Below are 19144 nucleotides of genomic sequence, written 5' to 3'. Positions count from 1 at the left end.
GATCTTAGCGCAAAACAAGCAGAACTTAATTTTTTGTGTAAGGCATCAATGTGCAAGTTCCATTTTAGAGACTTATCCACAATAAGCCCTAAGAACTTCACCGATTCAACTACCTCTAGACTGTTGTTATTAAGTACTAAAGGTTGCATCATACTGTTGTAAGGTAGGACTTTGGTTTTAGAAACGTTAAATAACAGGAGATTCGAATCGCACCACGATTTAATGGTGACTAGGTCTGTAGCTATGGTATTGCGAAGATCCATAATATCCGTGTTACTCCAAGTAATACTAGTATCATCTGCAAAGAGACATATTTTACCTTTAATGTTCAGACTGGAGATATCATTTATGTATATCAGAAACAATATAGGGCCTAGAACTGAACCCTGAGGTACCCCACATCCTAATGGCATGCAAGAAGACGTCTTCGTGTCAACCCTTACAAACTGACTTCTTTTATTAAGATATGATTTAAGCCATTTAAGAGCCTTTCCCCTAAATCCATAGTGCTGTAATTTGTCAGTCAAGATGTTATGGTTTACACAATCGAATGCTTTAGAGAAATCACAGAAAATTGTTGCTGTAGAGTGATGGTTGTTTAGACTGGAGTAAACATGATCGATCATTCGTGCATTTGTCACTCAGAAATCCAAATTGATTTGGAGTAAGCAATTTGTATTTCAACAGAAAAGATAAAATTCTTTTTTTAACCAGACTTTCAATTATCTTCGACAACGTGGGCAGGAGTGCAATAGGACGATAATTCGAAGCAAGCTCTTTATCGCCTCCTTTGTGTATAGGAATAATTATCGCTGTCTTAAGGCAGCTTGGAAAAACTCCAGTTTGAATGACCTGTTTATTAAGGTAGTAAGATGGTTTAAAGTGCAATCAGGTAGAGCAGAAAACATTTTAAGAGTGAGGCCATCAGTCCCAGATGACGATTTATTTTTAATGTCATTTATTGTAGAGCGTAGTTCACTTAATACTATGGGTGTAAAAAGGAAACTATTTACATTCTTATGCGAAAGATATGAAATCGGATCATGAGAAGGAGGTATAGTATTTGTTAAATTTTTTGCCACATTTACAAAGTAATTGTTCAGGGTCTCAGGAGAAGTCGGGATTGTGGTGGGAGAAGAAGTCTTATCTCTCAGTTCATTTACGATAGACCACGTTTCCTTAGCAACATTACCTGATTTAGCCAGCCTTGCATTATAATAAATTTCCTTGGCGGTCTTTATGGCTTTATGGTAAATTTTCCTGTAAAGCCTAACGTAATCATGGAAGGATATGTTGTCCGAGAATTTTTTTAGGTACGATAATGAGCGCATGTTCTTTTCAGATATACGTAGACCTCCAGTTGACCCGGGTTTACGATGTTTAGTTTTGATGGGCCTAAGAGGAAAGGATTCGTATGTCAGACCAGACAATAGCTTTATGAATCTAGAAAACTCGATGTCGACATCAACAGAGCGGAAGTCCCAGTCAGTTGTTTGACATAGGTGTTTAAATGTTAGAAAATTTTGTTCTCCAAAGACACGGACATGCTATTTAGATACGTGTCTTAATTTCTTTGATTTGGTCTACAATTGACGTTCTCCATGTTTCTTATTTGTAGTTATCCACACTCTCAATTACAGTATCTTCAATAGTCAATTCGATGTTTGCGTGTGCTGATTTAGACACGATCATGCATTTAGTTTTCTTTAAATTCATCTTCAGTCCGTACTCATGACAGCGTTCCCTAATGCGTTGCATTACGTTCTGTAAATCATTGTTGTTATCCGTTATTATTACTCTATCGTCTGCAAAACGTAAGTTGTTCAAATCTTCTCCATTGATAGATTTACCTTCTATTGAATCTGAGAGCGCTTCTTGAAATACCGCTTCACTGTAGACATTGAAGAGTAGTGGAGACAGCACGCAACCCTGACGGACTCGTCTCTGTATTTTGATATCTTGGGTGTCCTGGTTGTCAACTCTTACATTGGCAGTTTGATTCTAATATATATTAGATATAATTTTTATATCACGACTGTCAATATTTTTGCTTTTTAATATATATTTTTGCTTTTTATGTTGAACTTATCAAATGTCTTTTCAAAGTCTACAAAACATAAATACATATCCTGATTCATGTCAATGCATCTCTGGGCCAGCACATTGAAGCTAAACAAAGCATTAAACCAAATTGTGTGTCACTAATTTCATATTCAAGAGTTTTAACAATTCTGCTGTGTATTATTTTCAAAAATGTATTAAGTGTGTGACTCATTAAAGATATTGTTCTGTGATCTAAGCAGGTTGTTGCACTTGACTTTTTGGGAATTGCTACAAAGGTCGATTGCAGCCATTGTCTGGGGATTGTGACAGTGTGATATATTAGATTAAAGAGTTGAACCATTACATCAATAACATCTTCATCAATAAGTTTTAATAATTCGATGAGCACATCATCTGGTCCAGTAGCTTTACCCTCTTTTGTGTTTTTAATGGCATGGATGACTTCTTCTCTTAATATTGGTGGTCCGGTATCCTCTGTGCTTTCTAATCACAGTTCTTCTCTTTTATCATTAAATAGTTGTTGGATGTAATAATTGGTCCAGTGACACAATCTCTCCTTCACATCAGTAATAATATCCCCTTTATAATTTTTAAGGGTATTCGTTCTTGTGCTTTTTCTAGAATCTGTCATTTCTTTGATTTTTTTGTGTAAATTAAAGTTATCATACCTTTTATCCAGATCTTCTATTTCTTTGCATCTGTCGGAGAGTCACCTCTCTTTTGCCTCTCGAATTTCCTTTCCGATGTTTTTCTGAATTTCTTTGTATTTATTCGGGTCGTTTGCTTTATGTTTTCTTTGTTCTTCCATAAGTTGAAGAATTTCTACTGTCATCCAAGGTTTTGTTTTTTCTCCAAGTGGTTTGAGGGTTTCTTTACCAACTGACACTAGGGCATGTTGAATTTTTCCCCATTTTTGGTCAACAGTCAGTTTCCGCACTATCTTCTTTACTATAAGTATTTTTTTAAATGATGTAACTCTTGTAAGTGAAACTTTGCTTTGAAGATTGCAAATGACCTGCTAGTAATTATTTTAATCACTTGTGAAAATCCTATTATTTCACTTTTTTAGTGTATATGAATAGCTACAAAATACATCAGTTTTGTTATAATAATTTTAATAACGACATCTTCTTATTTAATAATTAGTTAACAATTTAAAATTCTGTTTTAGAATAAATCAGTTCTTGAAAATCATCACTGGAGGTCAGCAGTTGGTTGTCTCTTAGAAAGTGGAGTTGCTGAACAATTAACCCCTTATAGATCAGAATTGGAACAACAAATTCGAGATCTAATTTTAGCAACGGATATCAATAGACAAAACGAATTCCTCACGCAATTTAAAGTAAGTAATCAAATCATATACTGATGGCCAAAAAAAATGCAGCACCTAGAAATACAAATATTTTTTTAAATATATATTTATGGAAGTATACATTATAATATTCTTATTATTTAATAATATAAACAAATTTACAACGTCATTTTCGTCAAAAAATGAATAACAATTAAATTCTGCTTGTGGCATGCCACAGGTCTTCTAAGTTTTCTGGAGGACGTGGCACTCGATTTAGATTTTGGCCTACCATATCTCACACATGTTTGATGGGTGACAAATCAGCTGATCTTGGTGTTCATGGAAAATCATGGAAACTCCATGGTTTCCTCTTGAAAGATCGCATTTGGAATGGTTTGTAGGTAGGGAAGTAAAACCGGTTGCAGTACTTCAGCAATATATCGTCCAGCTGTCAGAATGCCGTTAATAAAAACTTGAGGTGATCTGCTTCCCAAGCATATAGCACTCCATACCATAATGCTTGGTTGTCTTGCTGTATGACGTTCAACAGCCAAGTGGATATTTCATTTCTCACCTCAAAAACGTCATACCCTTATGCGTCCATCAGAGCCACCCAAAAAAATCTAGATCTATCACTGAAGCAGACAAAATTCCATTGGCCATTCCAGTTTTTTCGAGCTCTGCACCATTCGAAGCGTCGAGCCTTATGCTGTGGTGTCAAAGGTAACACCAAGTACAGACGGTAAGCTCTCAGTTTCATTCCAAGTAATCATTGATTAACTGTTCTTCTTCAGACTACCCTTCCTGTAGCTGCAACTAAATCATCTCTTACTTGGTGTACACTGTCCCGTTTTTTCTGAGAGCAAGAAGTCTAAGATGGCGCAGTTCACGACATTACAATATTCTAGTACGTCCCGAGTACCTACGTCCAGACCCTCCACGACGCCGATAAGTCTCATCATTGGACCACCTCCTCAAAACTCTTACTACCGTTGATGGATCTGCTTCAATTTTTCGTGAAATTTTCCGTAAACTAAAACCGGCCTCTTTCATGACTACAGTTCGTCCTTTTTCGAAGTCGCATAAATGACGAAATGGCTGACGGTCGCATACTCTTGGCATTTTAATTTTTTTGGGTTAATCAAAAGCAATCCAAAATGACTAAAAATTACAAATAAACTAAAGTTAAATACATAAAATTAATCATTTTCGTTTTTGCGAAAAAAGAAGAAAAAAACTTCAGTTAAAGAAAAGATAACGAGGTAAAAACTGTGTCATTAGATAAGACCTTAGATAAGACTGGCTTAGATAAGACTTACAAAGAAATACTTTTGATCCAAATAAATAACCGTGTACAAAGCGTTGCATTTTTTTGGCCATCAGTATATACCTATTTATTGTTTAACTTTAGTAATATACTACTGAACAAAACAACCGGATACTTTCATATTTAACTGTTCCGTCATTGATTTCGTATATCTTTTGTCTTATTATTCTTAGAATAATTTTTACGAATTTTTTCCTAACTAGTGCGGAAAGTGAGTAGTTTTGGAAATGAAGGTTGCTGCTTAAATCAATGCATTTTGCGTGGAATGTTCAGCTCTGAATCCCTATTGAAAACTGGGGAGAATATGGTTGGCATCTAGGAATTCTATGAGTCTTTCCTTACGGATCCTCTCATAGACTTTACCTAGAGTGTTAAGAAGAGATATTGGTCTGGTAAGAGATATTAGTGGTTTGAGAATCATGACTGTACTGGCTACTTTACATGAGGTTGGAAAGTAGCACAGCTTAAGACAAGCATTGATTGTTTGAGTAAGCAGCGGGATAATACTCTCTGGGAGTTTTTTGATGCATCTTCTATGGATGCCATCAGGGCCAGGAGATGTGTTTTTGCCAATATTACACATCTGCCTGACGGTTTCCTCCTGCACAGAAGCTACCATCGGACGAGGGTAAGCTACCATATTCTGGATAGGAGTACGGAGTATTTCTTCCACTCTTAACTCGGTAACGTGTCTATGTCGCTCATCAAAGTTTGGGTTATTTGGTGAGATGAAGGCTGTCTGAAGCGAGCTTTTGAAAGCTTCAGCCTTATCTCGAGGATTATTAGGTATGATATCATTGACAATGAGATGTGAATGTGGTTTTGACTTTTGCTTAGTTAGGATTTTGAAATTGTTCCAGAATTTTCTACCGTCTCGATATTCCAAACCAGAGGTAACACGCACCCACTGTGCTTGTTTCAGCCTATTAACCTCCAGCCTAATGGAAGCCGAGAGTCGGTTGTATTCTGTTTTGATAAGAGGGTCTCTGAATCGCTTATACTCTCTGAGTAATCGTCGCTTTGTTTTGATATTTGTGACTATTCTAGGAGGTAATGTTGGAGTATATGGATTGTATTTTGTAATTGGAATAGCATAATTTTGTAATGTTGGAGTATATGGATTGTATTTTGTAATTGGAATAGCAAGGGATGAAGCTTCTTGTAGAAGACTTTCAATTTTGGAGATCTCAGTGTCAACGGCATTTGTCGTTGACATATTACCTAGCTGAGGAATGTTATGATTGATATAATCTTGGAAAAGTTCCCATTTAGCTTTACGATAATCTTGTTTGTATATAGCAGTTCTTGGTTGTGGAGGTCCTGTGAAGTTAGTCTTAACTAACAGTGGTAGATTGTCAGAGGTTATCGAATCAGCTATGAAACATTCATCATCCACCAAATCAAAAAGTGTGTCTGTGCACAAGATATGGTCAACGATGGACATCCCCATGTGATTGGAAAACGTGACATTATTATTGGTGACTCTGAAAATGGACAGACCGAAAAGCATGTTGGATAGTGTTCTGCCATGAATATTTGTGGAGATGTCACCGAATTGGGTATGTCTGCTATTCAAGTCGCCCATTAACACTGCTGCATTGAGTGAAGAGAAATACTCTACAAGCAGGTCAGAAAGGGACTGATTTGGATGTTTATAGTACCTACGAGATTATGGTAATAGTGGTGTTGTTTTGTACGTGTATGTCAACTTCCAGGAAATCAATATCAGGAAATTGGATATGTGGAGGAAGGGTATGAGGAGAGGTAGGTATGCTATTGTGGATTAGTAAGCCATTTCCATGACTAAGCTGGCCATTTGGAACGTGGTAGGATAGTATATCCTGTGAAATTAGGTGTGGTTTTAGACAAGGTATCAGTTAAGGAGAGAATTTGAATATTATTTTCAAAAAGTAGATGTTTTATTAGGGCTCTTTTTCTACTGATACCCCGACAGTTGACCGTACCCACTACACAGTTGAATGTGGCGGAAATTTAGTGGTTAGAAACATAGGTTATTTCTAACCTATTGTTCCTGTTGTGTGGCACCATTGAGTGGCAAAAAGGTGCGGAGAAAAGCTCGGAGGAATATTTACCGATGAAACCCCTTCGATCAGGGAGTGCGTTCAGAAGTAACGTAGTGGTAAATTGCATGATGAGTTTGGCTTCCTCGCTTAGCGTCGTAGGGGGAGTCCTCCTCTTGACAGCAAGAGGTTTGTACTCCTTGACTGTGAGTAGCGCCTCTTGTCTCTTAGGACAGCTTGGGTGCCACGCAGGATGTTTGCCCTTGCAATTAGGGCAGGTAGGATTGTCTTGATTGGAACACTCAGTCGCCTTGTGATCGCCTCTACCGCAACTAGGGCAGATCACTTGGCGTTGCTCGCATTTCGAGATGTCGTGACCACTTTTGCAGCAGCGGCTGCAATATTTGGAAGTGGATCGGGCCATGGAAAGGGTTCCAGGCGCTTCGCAAGGTCTTATTAGGCCATCTATGCAGATGCCCTTAGATAATGCCTTTTTGAAGTGAGCCTTGGAGTCGAGGTACAACCGGACTAGCCTCGTAGATTTGTTTTTACGTCTTGAAACTATTCGATGTAATTTATTGAAGGGGAAATCCACTTCATTAAGTTTTGGCTGAGATCCTCGTAGGTTAGCCCTGGATCAAGATCAGTGATGACAATCTGGAATTCTGAAAATTTGGTTGGCTTATTTTGTGGTCTAGCTGGACGAGAAGGACGCGAGCCTTTGGACTTGATTACTATGGTGGGCTCCCCAGTTCTGTCCTGAAGCCTTTTGGTTATGATTTTGAGATCAACCTGATGGTTGGTCTTCAGAAAAGCTAATTGGTCCTTAGGGGGTACCCCGTCAAAATAGCCCCGTCAAAAAAGCTCCGACAAAATAGCCCCGACATAATATCCCGCACACAAAATAGCTCCGACAAAATAGCCTGCAGACAAAATAGCCGCGGAATAATAGGCCGCCGACAAAATAGCCCCGACAAAAAATCTCCTTTCTGAATTCATCATGAAATAATTCCTTAAAAATATATTCTTTCGGAAATGGTAATTATCCGCTATTCATATGTTTATCTTAACCACATTAAATAAAACGCTGGACGGAAGGGCCGCCCGAGAACTGTATCGTACCGATCTATTATCGTTATCGTACTAGATACTGGCATTCTATAAAAATAACAAAGTTACTCGTTATTTTGATATTTTAGAAACACCTTGTATACTTGAAAATATTTTATGGGTCTACGCATCATTAATTCCTGCATTTGAGAAAATGTTCGGGGACACACTATAGATTATTGCATAAATCAATAGAATATTAGTCATACTTTCATTTCAAATTAGTTCATTTTTCTGAGAAATTAATAGTTTACAATATTTGCATTTTACTGCATGGATTGTAATGAAATTTTGGGAGTAGCCCAAAGCCAAATCTCCTAATTCAAAGTCTATCCTATATTATACTATATACTATGGCGCTTTTATCATGGGGGCGGTTCCCACCACTTCTCGGGGATAGAACATTTTTATTTTCGAATTGCATGGAGCAAAAGAAAGAATTTTAAGAAAATTTAAAAATGCCCCCTATAATTTGATCTTATTTTTTTCACCCGTCCAACTTTTTGAAAGTAGAAATAACACTATATTAAGAGGTATTGCAAAAGAAAAACAATGCATTTAAATTGTGGTGAATGAGGGGTTAAATGTATGTACTTATCATTTTTCCTTAAAGTACATTAGTCATATCTTTTTTGCACCATATTTCGCTTAGTTTGAATGTAACCGACATTTAACGGTGCTCGTTTTAAAGGCCTTTTCAAACACTACAAAAGCATGAGCACTTTGAGCATGCACCAAAAAACAAACTCTTTTTACCTACCATATCTCTTTTTGTATTATAAATAGAAAATTTACGAAGGAACGAATCTCTTTTTTATTTATAATCTAAAAAAATTTTATATAGTGTTTTTAGTTTGATGCATAGTTTTTAAGGTATTCACAAAAAACCGTCCGAAAACGTGTCATTTTTTAATGAAAATGGCCAATTTTCAACTACGCATAACTCAAAAAGTATTGAGTTCTCAAAAAAAAGTATAGATCAGTTTTTGCTTAAAAATAGGTTCTCTAGCTACTTCCATGCTTATTTTGACCAACAAATTTTCCACCGACTTGAAGGGGTGGGAATTGCCCCAAGATAAAAGCGCCATAGTATATAGGGTAGATTTTATTTCTTGAGCTATTCCCTACTTACTGTGAAAATATCAAGTACATCGATGTAGTAGGATGGAATTCGGAGCCAAATACCCTCATCGACTGCCCTATAATAATGCTCTGCTATAATCGCGTGAGAGGGGACACACACAAGATTCTAGCAAAATTTCAATTTTCTGTAACTTTTCGAGTTTTTGAGTTACAGCAACGACTTTTATGTCATTGGAAAGGTAATTTTACATTATTTCAAAATGTGTAAAAATATACAGGGCGTATCTAAAATATTAAGATTTTTTTTTCATTTCCGGTTCAACCGGAAGCTATATTGTAGATAAAATTTATTGTGCTAATAGATAATAACGTACTATATATGTCTACCAAATTTCAAATTTTAGTTTCTATTACAGAGGAAGTTACGGGCACTCGAATATTTTTTTATAAAAAATTCATAACTCCCCTCCTATGAGGAGTTAAGAAATCTGACTGATGTTATTGAATTTACCGATAGGATATCAAAAACATATCAAAAAATAAATAAATTCCTTGGAGCCATTTTTGAGAAAATCTAGTTCAAACTTATGTCAAATTTTGACCCCTTAAATATAGGCAACCCATAACTTTTCTGAAAAACGATAATATTCTTGTTATAGCCCCATCTTTAAGCTATACAAATGTTTTTTCAAATTAAATTTATCTTAAACAAGTTTTTAGATTGGTAGGGAAATGTATCGGGTGGGCGGTCGGCCATGCTGGCCGCCATTTTGGATTTGGAAATGTGAAATTCCGTAATTCTATTTACCTGTCGATGAGCTAACTTTAACTTAAATTTCATTCGTTTCGGTCAAAATTTGCAAAAATGGGCCCCAAATAACCCCCCTATTTTGGCCCCCCTTTGAGAGGTTTTTTTCAAAAGCTTAGTTTCTCGACAAAATTCTCTTAAACTTACTCATACCGAATTTCATCGAAATCGGTCTAGTAGTTTTTGCTGGGCGGTGGCGACATACGTACGTACATACGTACGTACATACTTCCGACATGTTTTTTTACTTTATCGTACTATATACGTAGTATAGTATAATAGATAAAGTTATAGGATCGTGCAAAAAAAATTTTTTCAGATTTCACTTTTTTTCGACGTTTTGAGTCCCGCTGAGTCTAAAAAGCAAATAAAAAAAACATGTCGGAAGTATGTACGTACGTACGTACGTACGTATGTACGTACGTACGTATGTCGCCACCGCCCAGCAAAAACTACCGGACCGATTTTGATGAAATTCGGTATGAGTAAGTTTAAGAGAATTTTGTCGAGAAACTAAGCTTTTAAAAAAAACCTCTCAAAGGGGGGCCGAAATAGGGGGGTTATTTAGGGCCCATTTTTGCAAATTTTTACCGAAATGAATGAAATTCAACTCAAAGTAAGCTCATCTATAGGTAAATAAAAATACGGAATTTGACATTTCCAAATTCAAAATGGCGGCCAACATGGCCGACCGCCCACCCGACACATTTCGCTACCTATCTAAAAACTTGTTTAAGATAAGTTTAATTTGAAAACGTCGTTATATAGCTTAAAGATGGGGCTATAAGAAGAATGTTATCGTTTTTCAGAGAAAGTTACGGGTTGCCTATATTTAAGGGGTCAAAATTTGACATAAATTTGAACTAGATTTTCTCAAAAATGGCTCCAAGGAATTTTTTTATTTTTTGATATGTTTTTGATATCCTATCGCTAAATTGAATGACATTAGTCAGATTTCTTAACTCCCTATAGGAGGCGAGTTATGTATTTTTTATAAAAAAATGTTTGAGTGCCCGTAACTTCCTTCATAATAGAAACTTAAATTTTAAATTTTGCAGACATATATGGTACTTTATTATCTATTATCACAATAAATTTTACCAAAAATATGGCTTCCGGTTGAACCGGAAATGAATAAAAAATCTTAATCTTTTTAGATGCGCCCTGTATATTTTTACATATTTTGAAAGAATGCAAAATTACCTTTCCAATGACATAAAATTCGTTGCTGTACCTCAAAAACTCGAAAAGTTACGGTAAATAGAAATTTTGCTATAATCTTATGTGTGTCCTCTCTCACGCGTTCATAGCAGAGCATTATTGTAGGGCAGTCAATGAGGGTATTTGGCTCCGAATTCCATCCTACTACATTGATGTACTTGATATTTTCACAGTAAGTAGGGAATAGCTCAAGAAACAAAATGTACCCTGTATACTATGGCGCTTTTATCTTGGGGCGGTTCCCACTTCTTCAAGGGGGTGGAAAATTTGTTGGTCAAAATAAGCACGGAAGTGGCTAAAGAACCTATGTCTAAGCAAAAACTGGTCTATACTTTTTTTTGAGAACTCAATACTTTTTGAGTTATGCGTAGTTGAAAATTGGCCATTTTCATTGAAAAATGACACCTTTTCGGACTGATTTTTTGTGAATACCTTAAAAACTATGCATCGAACTAAAAACACTATATAAAACATTATTTAGATTATAAATAATAAAGAGATTCGTTCATTCGTAAATGTTGTATTTATAATACAAAAATAGATATGGTAGGTGAAAATAGTTTGTTTTTTGGTGCATGCTCAAATTGGTGTATTCAACTTAAAATAACAGAGGAACGGTAGGTTTTAGGTGTATAATGCTACCAACACCTTTTGTAGTGTTTGAAAAGGCCTTTAAAAAGAGCACCGTTAAATGTCGGTTACATACAAATTAAGCGAGATATGGTGTAAAAAAATATAAGACTAATGTACTTTAAGGAAAAATGAAAAGTATATACATTTAACTCCCCATCCAACATAATTTAAATGTATTGTTTTTCTTTTGCAATACCTTTTAATATAGTGTTACTTCTACTTTCAAAAAGTTGAACGTTTAAAATGAATGGTTTTTGTAGAAAATGTGATCAAATTATAGAATGAATTTTTAAATTTTCTTAAAAATCTTCCTTTTTCTACATGTAATTCGAAAATAAAAATATTTCACCCCTGAGAATTGGTGGGAACCGCCCCCATGATAAAAGCGCCATAGTATATAGGATTGACTTTGAATTAGGAGATTGGACTACTCCCAAAATTTCCTTAAAATCCATGCAGTAGGATAGAATTCGGAGATAATATCTTGACTGGCATAATCGAAATAGAATGAAATGTAAATAATATAAGCTATTAATTTCTCAGAAAAATGAACTAATTTTAAATTCTAAAATATCAAAATAACGAGTAACTTTGTTATTTTTATAGAATGCCAGTATCTAGTACCATAACGATAATAGATCGGTACGATAAAGTTCTCGGGCGACCCTTTCGTCCAGCGTTTTTATTTGCTTTTTAGACTCAGGTGGACTCAAATCGTCGAAAAAAAGTGAAATCTGAAAAAAAAATTTTTGCACGATCCTATAACTTTATCTATTATACTCATACTGCGTATGTAGTACGATAAAGTAAAAATGGTCTTTTCAGAGAACTCGAGTCCTGTCTTTCCTGCCTCTTGGAAGTTTGAACATTTAAGTTAAGCGAAAATCAATGTTTATTTATGATATAAACATTTTTTTCTGTTTTCGGGCAACAGTAAAATGAATTTTAAATTAAATAAATTAAATACATTCTTCCTTTTTGTCAAATAATTTAAATAAAAAAAAATTTTGGACACCTTGTATAAATAATTATGTAATTGTTTATAAGAGGCTGTTTTAGCCGGGGCTATTTTGTGTGCGATCTATTTTGTCGGGGCTATTTTGTTTGCGGGCTATTTTGTCGAGGCTATTTTGTGTTCAGGCTATTTTGACGGGGCTTTTTTGACGGGGCTGTTTTGACCGGGCTATTTTGACGGGTCACGCCTTAGGGGTCATTTTGATGTTAATTAAGACACCCTTAAGGAGTTCTTGGGTATTAAGCAGCTGGAAGAACTTCCTCTGGGTGTCATAGATACGTGGAATATTGAGAATTTTATAATGATAACTGGCAGGCTCATTATTGGACGAAATGGATTGCGGAGCGGCCGCTGAGGTTAAAGGGACCTGGGCGACGGAAGGGATCTGGTCGACGGTTGTATGAGCCCTCCTCCTTTATCCTGGCTGGGACAAGCAATGACGTCAGACATGAAGGAAGAGCTACTAAATTCACCCCCTTCCGTCAACTTCCACGATCATTGGCGGAGTTTTAATTTAAGTCAAAAAGAAGTTTACAAAGGCAACAATAATAATTATTACGTTCGTCTATTTTCTTGCCCATATATTATCACTTGTTAAAAATCAAAAAATAACCAAAATTTGACTATCTCATGGGATAATGTTTTCAGTTAATTCATATCAATAGAAAAATGCACATAATTTAATTTATTCCAGTAACACGGGATGACGTCACTGACGAAATATTTCGTACTTCGAATAATTTTTTTTATAATCATGAACAGTTAACCTTCCTTTTGTTAATTAATGGTGTATTTTAAATTTTTAGAAACATTTAGACGAAGACACATTGGATTTGCGAGAGGCCCATCATAGGCAGTTCATCATGCAAATTGCCCTAAAGTGCGCAGATATTTCAAATCCCACTCGTCCATGGGACATATCTAAGAAGTGGAGCTCAAAGGTATGCGATGAATTCTTCAGACAAGGTGAATTTGAGAGAAAGTTGAATCTTCCAGTTACATCAATTTGTGATCAGCAATCTACATCAGTGGCAAAAATACAAGTGGGTAAGTATATTCATTTTTAAATTAATATTAAAATAATTCGATATACATAATAGCTTTAAAAACGTAATACCCATACTTCTGAAAGCATCTTCTTCTTTTTATGTAAACATGAGGTCTGTTTCCTCAATGTGCCTCTAGTAAGTAATCGTTCCATCGTTTCCGTGGTCTTCCCCCTGATCATCTTCCTATTGGGGAACCGTCTCTCGTCGTCCTTACCACCTACTCCATTTGTTGTCATTCGGCTTATGTGGTCGTTCCATTCTACTGGTCTGTTCGCCTCAGTTATTAATGTTCTCCACCTTGCATCTCCGTTTTATATCTGTACTTCTAGCTCTGTCCATTGTGTCGTACCATCGATTTTTCGAAGGGTTTTTATCTCTACTGTTTCTAGCATTCTTATTTACATTGTTTCATTCAGACGACTTGGGGCTCTGTTTGCTCTATTAACTTGATCTTCCACTTATGTTTCGAGCTTTCCGTAGCTAAATAGCAGAGCCTATTTTACTTCAAATCAGGCCCGAGGCACTACATAATTTTCGGGCCCCTAATAAAAATTTAATAGTAATAATAATAATTTGATGAAATAGATGAAATTGATAATAGATGAAATTCCTGTAGAAATCTTGAAACTTATAGATGACGACACACTTGAAATAATGGTGAACCTCTTTAACACAATTTATAGAACAGGCATCATACCAAAGAAATGGCTCTCCTCTACTTTTGTTACAATCCCGAAGACGAATAACGCCAGAGAGTGTTCAGACCACAGAAATATAGTATTGATGAGCCACACACTAAAAGTATTTTTAAAAATAATTCACAAAAGAATATTTAATAAACTAGAAGAGGACATAAGCGCCTTACAGTTTGGATTCAGAAGTGGACTGGGAACACGGGAAGCTTTGTTTGGTCTGAGTGTGTTAATGCAAAGATGTTTGGATGTAAACCAAGACCTCTACGTAGGTTTTATAGATTTTTAGAAGGCCTTCGATAAAGTCAGACACCAAAAGCTGTATGAAATCCTAAGAAGCAAAAACATCGATAGTTGCGACATTAATATTATATCCAGGTTGTATTGGGGACAAACAGCAAAAATCAAGGTTGATATTGAGTTAACCGAAGAAATTGAGATTCGTCGAGGTGTGCGTCAGGGTTGTGTGCTTTCTCCACTACTATTCAATATATATATAGCGAAACAATATGTCAGGAAGCACTCCTAGAGCAAAATATTGGTATGAACATTAAAGGAGAGCTAATTAACAATATACGATACGCTGATGACACGCTAATAGTAACAGATAACCTAGCAAATTTACAGTATTTGATGGAAAACATAAACACTCATACCAATAAATATGGTCTAAAACTGAACATCAAAAAGACTAAATTCATGATTGTAACGAAGAAACTATACACCAATGTGAATTTAACCATAAATAATCAGCCAGTTGAAAGAGTTACGTCCTACAAATATTTAGGGGTTTTCTTCACTGATACTAATGACCAGACAAGAGAAATCAAGAGGCGAATAGAGATAGCGAGACAATCGTTTGTCAAAATGAAAAAGTTCCTATGCAGCCGGGACATAAATATAAACTTAAGAACAAGAATGTTGAGGTGCTATGTTTTCTCCGTTCTGCTGTACGGCATGGAAGCTTGGACACTTAAAAAGATAAACATCAAACACATTGAGGCATTCGAGATGTGGTGTTACAGGAGAATGTGGAAAATACCATGGACAGAAAGAGTAACAAATCAAGATGTTCTGCTGAAGATGGGGAAGGAATGCGAAGTCATAAAAACCATACAAACGAAAAAACTGGAATATCTAGGTCACATAATGAGAGGGGAAAAGTACTCTCTGCTAAGACTCATCATCCAAGGAAAAATCTCGGGAAAGAGAAATGTGGGACGTAGGAGGATTTCCTGGTTGCGAAATTTAAGAGAGTGGTATGGGTGCAGTTCAATACAGTTGTTCAGAGCTGCAGCCAACAAAGTTAAGATTGCTGTGATGGTAGCCAACCTCCGATAGGAGACGGTACTGCAAGAAGAAGAATAATAATTTTTTAAATGTATTAATTATTTAATAGAAATATAGTTGCACCAGAAATTTAAATTTTTATTAACAATAAATAAAATTTATATTTAACATTGTTGAATTGGTTAAAGTGCAAAAAACTACCGTGTAATTTCTCTACTATGTACAGCATATTATTATAAAGTCCTCACGTAAGTATATTATAAACCAGTGGCTCCAACCACTAAATATTATACAACCAATAAATATTAATTGGAGAGTATCAGACGGGCTGCAGACGGGTAAGATCGACAATGGATCAAATATTTACAGTCAAGCAGGTCTTGAGCAAATCATGGGACACGGCATTCATGTTCACAACATGTTTGTAGACTTCAAACAGGCATACGACTCAGTCAAAAGGAACAGACTATACTATATGAACAGCTTAATTCAGAAAGGGACTCGAGTCATGTTAACTAACTTTCGAGATATGTATATGTCTGGATATAAACTGCTTTTCTGTAGTAAACGAAAAGTACGCCATACGATTTGTCTATTTTTATAATATATTTAACCTAGTTACTTGCTACAATAAACTATATGTCTACCATCATAGTGAATGAATCCAATCTTAACAAAAAATAACAAAAGACTGACTTGGGTCCCTTTCTGAAATAAGCTTTTCATATTATATATTAGCTGAATTGGCAATACCACACAAGCTAATTAGACTCATTAAAGCCACAATGTATGAAACTCAGGCATGTGTACGAGTACAAAACCAAAACCACCGGACAGACTTTTTCAAAGTCTCGCAGGGATTGAAGCAAGGAGATGGGCTGGCCCCACCATTGTTTAACCTGGCACTGGAGAATGCGGTTAGGCAAATGCAAACTGACGAGGAAACCTCCTGACCAACAGAACCGTTCAACTGGCCTCTTATGCCGATGATACTAATATTGAACATAAACAGGAGCACAGGAAACATATGCAGAGTTAAAAAAGCAAACGAAAAGGCTAGATCTGAAAATTAACATAGAGAAAAAAAAACAAAAATAATGATACAGACGACAAGAAAAAATATAATCCCACAAAACATTATATCTGAAGATGACATTGGAACGGTTGGAAACTTTACATACCTGGGAGTAGAAATATACGCCGACAGATCAGAAGATGGAGAAATACGGAAAATAATACCGCAGGCAAACAGAGCTTATTTAGTCCTCTCCAATATATTTCGATCTAAAAGTGTCTACCGAAATACAAAGATGAGAATCTATAAAACCTTAATTCGACTAATACATGCTATGGCAGTGAAGTATGGGTCCTGAAAGAAACATCCAAAAACAAACTCGACACATTCGAAAGGAAAGTACTGAGGAGAATACTAGGACCTGTGAGGGAAAACAGAATCTTCACAATTCGATAGAACAACGAGCTTTATCAACTTTATAAGGAAACACCCCTGTCAGACTTCATTAGAATACAAAGATTACGATGGGCTGGACATGTGATAAGAATGGGAGAGGATAGGCTACCAAAAAAAGCAATGAACGCTAGGATGCAGGGAAAGAGACAGATTGGAAAGCCTAGAAAGTACTGGGAAGACACAGTAACCAGCGATGCACAAGCATTTTTAGAAGTACGTGTATGGATAAGAGCAGCCACAGATAAAAAAGTGTGGAGGCAAAAAATAAAGGAGGCCAAGGCTCAATTTCTAGTGCCATAGAACAAGAAGAAGAAGAACATAATGGGAGGTCGAACTTCCTTTTTGCGCACTGTTTTGAGGTGTAAAATAAGGTAATATTGCATCTTTTTGTGCCTGCCGTTTCTGTTCTCTTAATTTTTGCTTTTTTCGTTTTTCACTGTCACTTAAATGATTGTAACTCATGATAATAACGAAACGATTACTTAGATAAGAAAAATAAGTGTTTAAAGAAATTTAATAAAACGACTATTAGTTGAACTAATTTAAAAAGCACATTACTGAAAACTAATACATACAAGCAAGCAATACCTTATCTTTGCATAAAACGGCCTTAAACATCAAACTAAATATTAAATTTAAAAGTGCATTTTAAATAAATATGACAATACGTGACGATAGCTCTTTTTAATCCTACCTCTTGTTATTCCTTCGGAGTAGTGTATAAATTTTGCTTATTGTTATTGGTGCCGACAAGGCAATCTATTATACCTACTCTTATTGCAGTTTTGTGATGGTTTATGGTTTAAGAATGGTTTATGGACTTATGGTTTATGAATATCACTCTAGCCTAATTTGTTATCATTTATCATTTCCTGTTCGTAAAATGAAATAATTTTGAAAATTTATTTTGTTCAATATTCAATAAAAATTTTCTTTTAGTGATGTTTTCGGGCCCCATTAAAATGCGGGCCCGAGGCAGGGGCCTCATAGTGGGGGCTAGATAGTGTGATACCTAGATATTTAGACTCGATCACCATCACTTGTTCTATTATCTGACCCTCCAGCTCTAATTTACGTCTTAGTAGATTTGCTCTTATAACCATCTATTTTGTCTTTTTTGGGGAAATTAATATGTTAAATTTTCTGGCAGATATATTAAATTGGTTCAGCATACGTTGTAAATCATCTTCACTTTGAAAGATTAAGTAGTAGGTACTTATTGCATGTCTGCATAGCAGATTATTTTAAGTTGTTTTTCTCCCAGTTGGCATCCTTTGTTAGTTCGTACTTTTTTTAACATTCCATCTATGATCAGGTTGAATAATAGAGGACTCAGAGAATCCCCATGTCTTAGTCCATTGCCAGATTCAATTGGGTCAGTTAGTTCTTCTTTTACTTTTACTTTTACTTTTGTGTTATTCTGGTAGATGTTTTCGGTCGTTTTAATTATTCCTCTCTGGCGTACAATAAATGGATAAAGTCCTTTAAATTAACCCTGACAAATGCCTTCTTAAGGTCCGTAAGCGGTACTGAAAATTGTAAAAAACATTAAAAACACAACACTATCTTAATTTCCATACAATGTCGCCAACTTAACATATTTCGCTGTAATATTAATTTGCTCCTTCAGAAGAAAAATATTTTTCATTTTCTTACTTTTTTGTTGTCTCTACATAATTATTTAAAAGTTCTGATTGAATTTTTCGCTTGTTGTAATCAAATTCTTGAAATATGTTGAGTTGATTTTACTGTTGACAAACATAGCTTTGTATTACTGCATTACCTTTTTTAACTTCTATTGTCTGATCTATGTAGAGTAAAGGGGGTAAGAGTACGCACCTAATTGATCAATATCTGAGTTTCACAATACTGACAAAAGATAAAAAAACTCAAAACTTTTCAGTAACATGTTTTATTCATCCGATATATGACAAAAAAGTTTGGTAAACGATCTTTTAATTAAAAACAGTTTAACTTATTATATGAATGTTTAAAGTATTATCGAATAAATACTATCTTATCTTACCATACAGGGTGATTGATTAGTGTGATAAAGCTTAGTAGAT

The 19144-nt window shown here is 35.5% G+C and overlaps 1 protein-coding gene across 3 annotated transcripts in view; it reads left to right on the top strand.

The window, feature by feature from the left end:
* The window catches only part of LOC126889827 (uncharacterized), a 787508-nt gene that overhangs the window by 691027 nt on the left and 77337 nt on the right, over window positions 1-19144 (top strand). For all 3 annotated transcript variants that reach the window (XM_050658511.1, XM_050658513.1, XM_050658512.1), the window contains 2 exons: window positions 3236-3406; window positions 13383-13623. In XM_050658511.1, the coding sequence (XP_050514468.1) occupies window positions 3236-3406; window positions 13383-13623 (412 nt within the window). The remainder of the gene's footprint in view (window positions 1-3235; window positions 3407-13382; window positions 13624-19144) is intronic.

The sequence above is a fragment of the Diabrotica virgifera genome, chromosome 8 (assembly GCF_917563875.1).
Source record: "Diabrotica virgifera virgifera chromosome 8, PGI_DIABVI_V3a".
Classification (NCBI taxonomy): Eukaryota; Metazoa; Arthropoda; class Insecta; order Coleoptera; family Chrysomelidae; genus Diabrotica; species Diabrotica virgifera.
The sequence above is the reverse complement of the archived record's forward strand: the minus strand, read 5'-3'. Positions and strand labels throughout refer to the sequence as shown.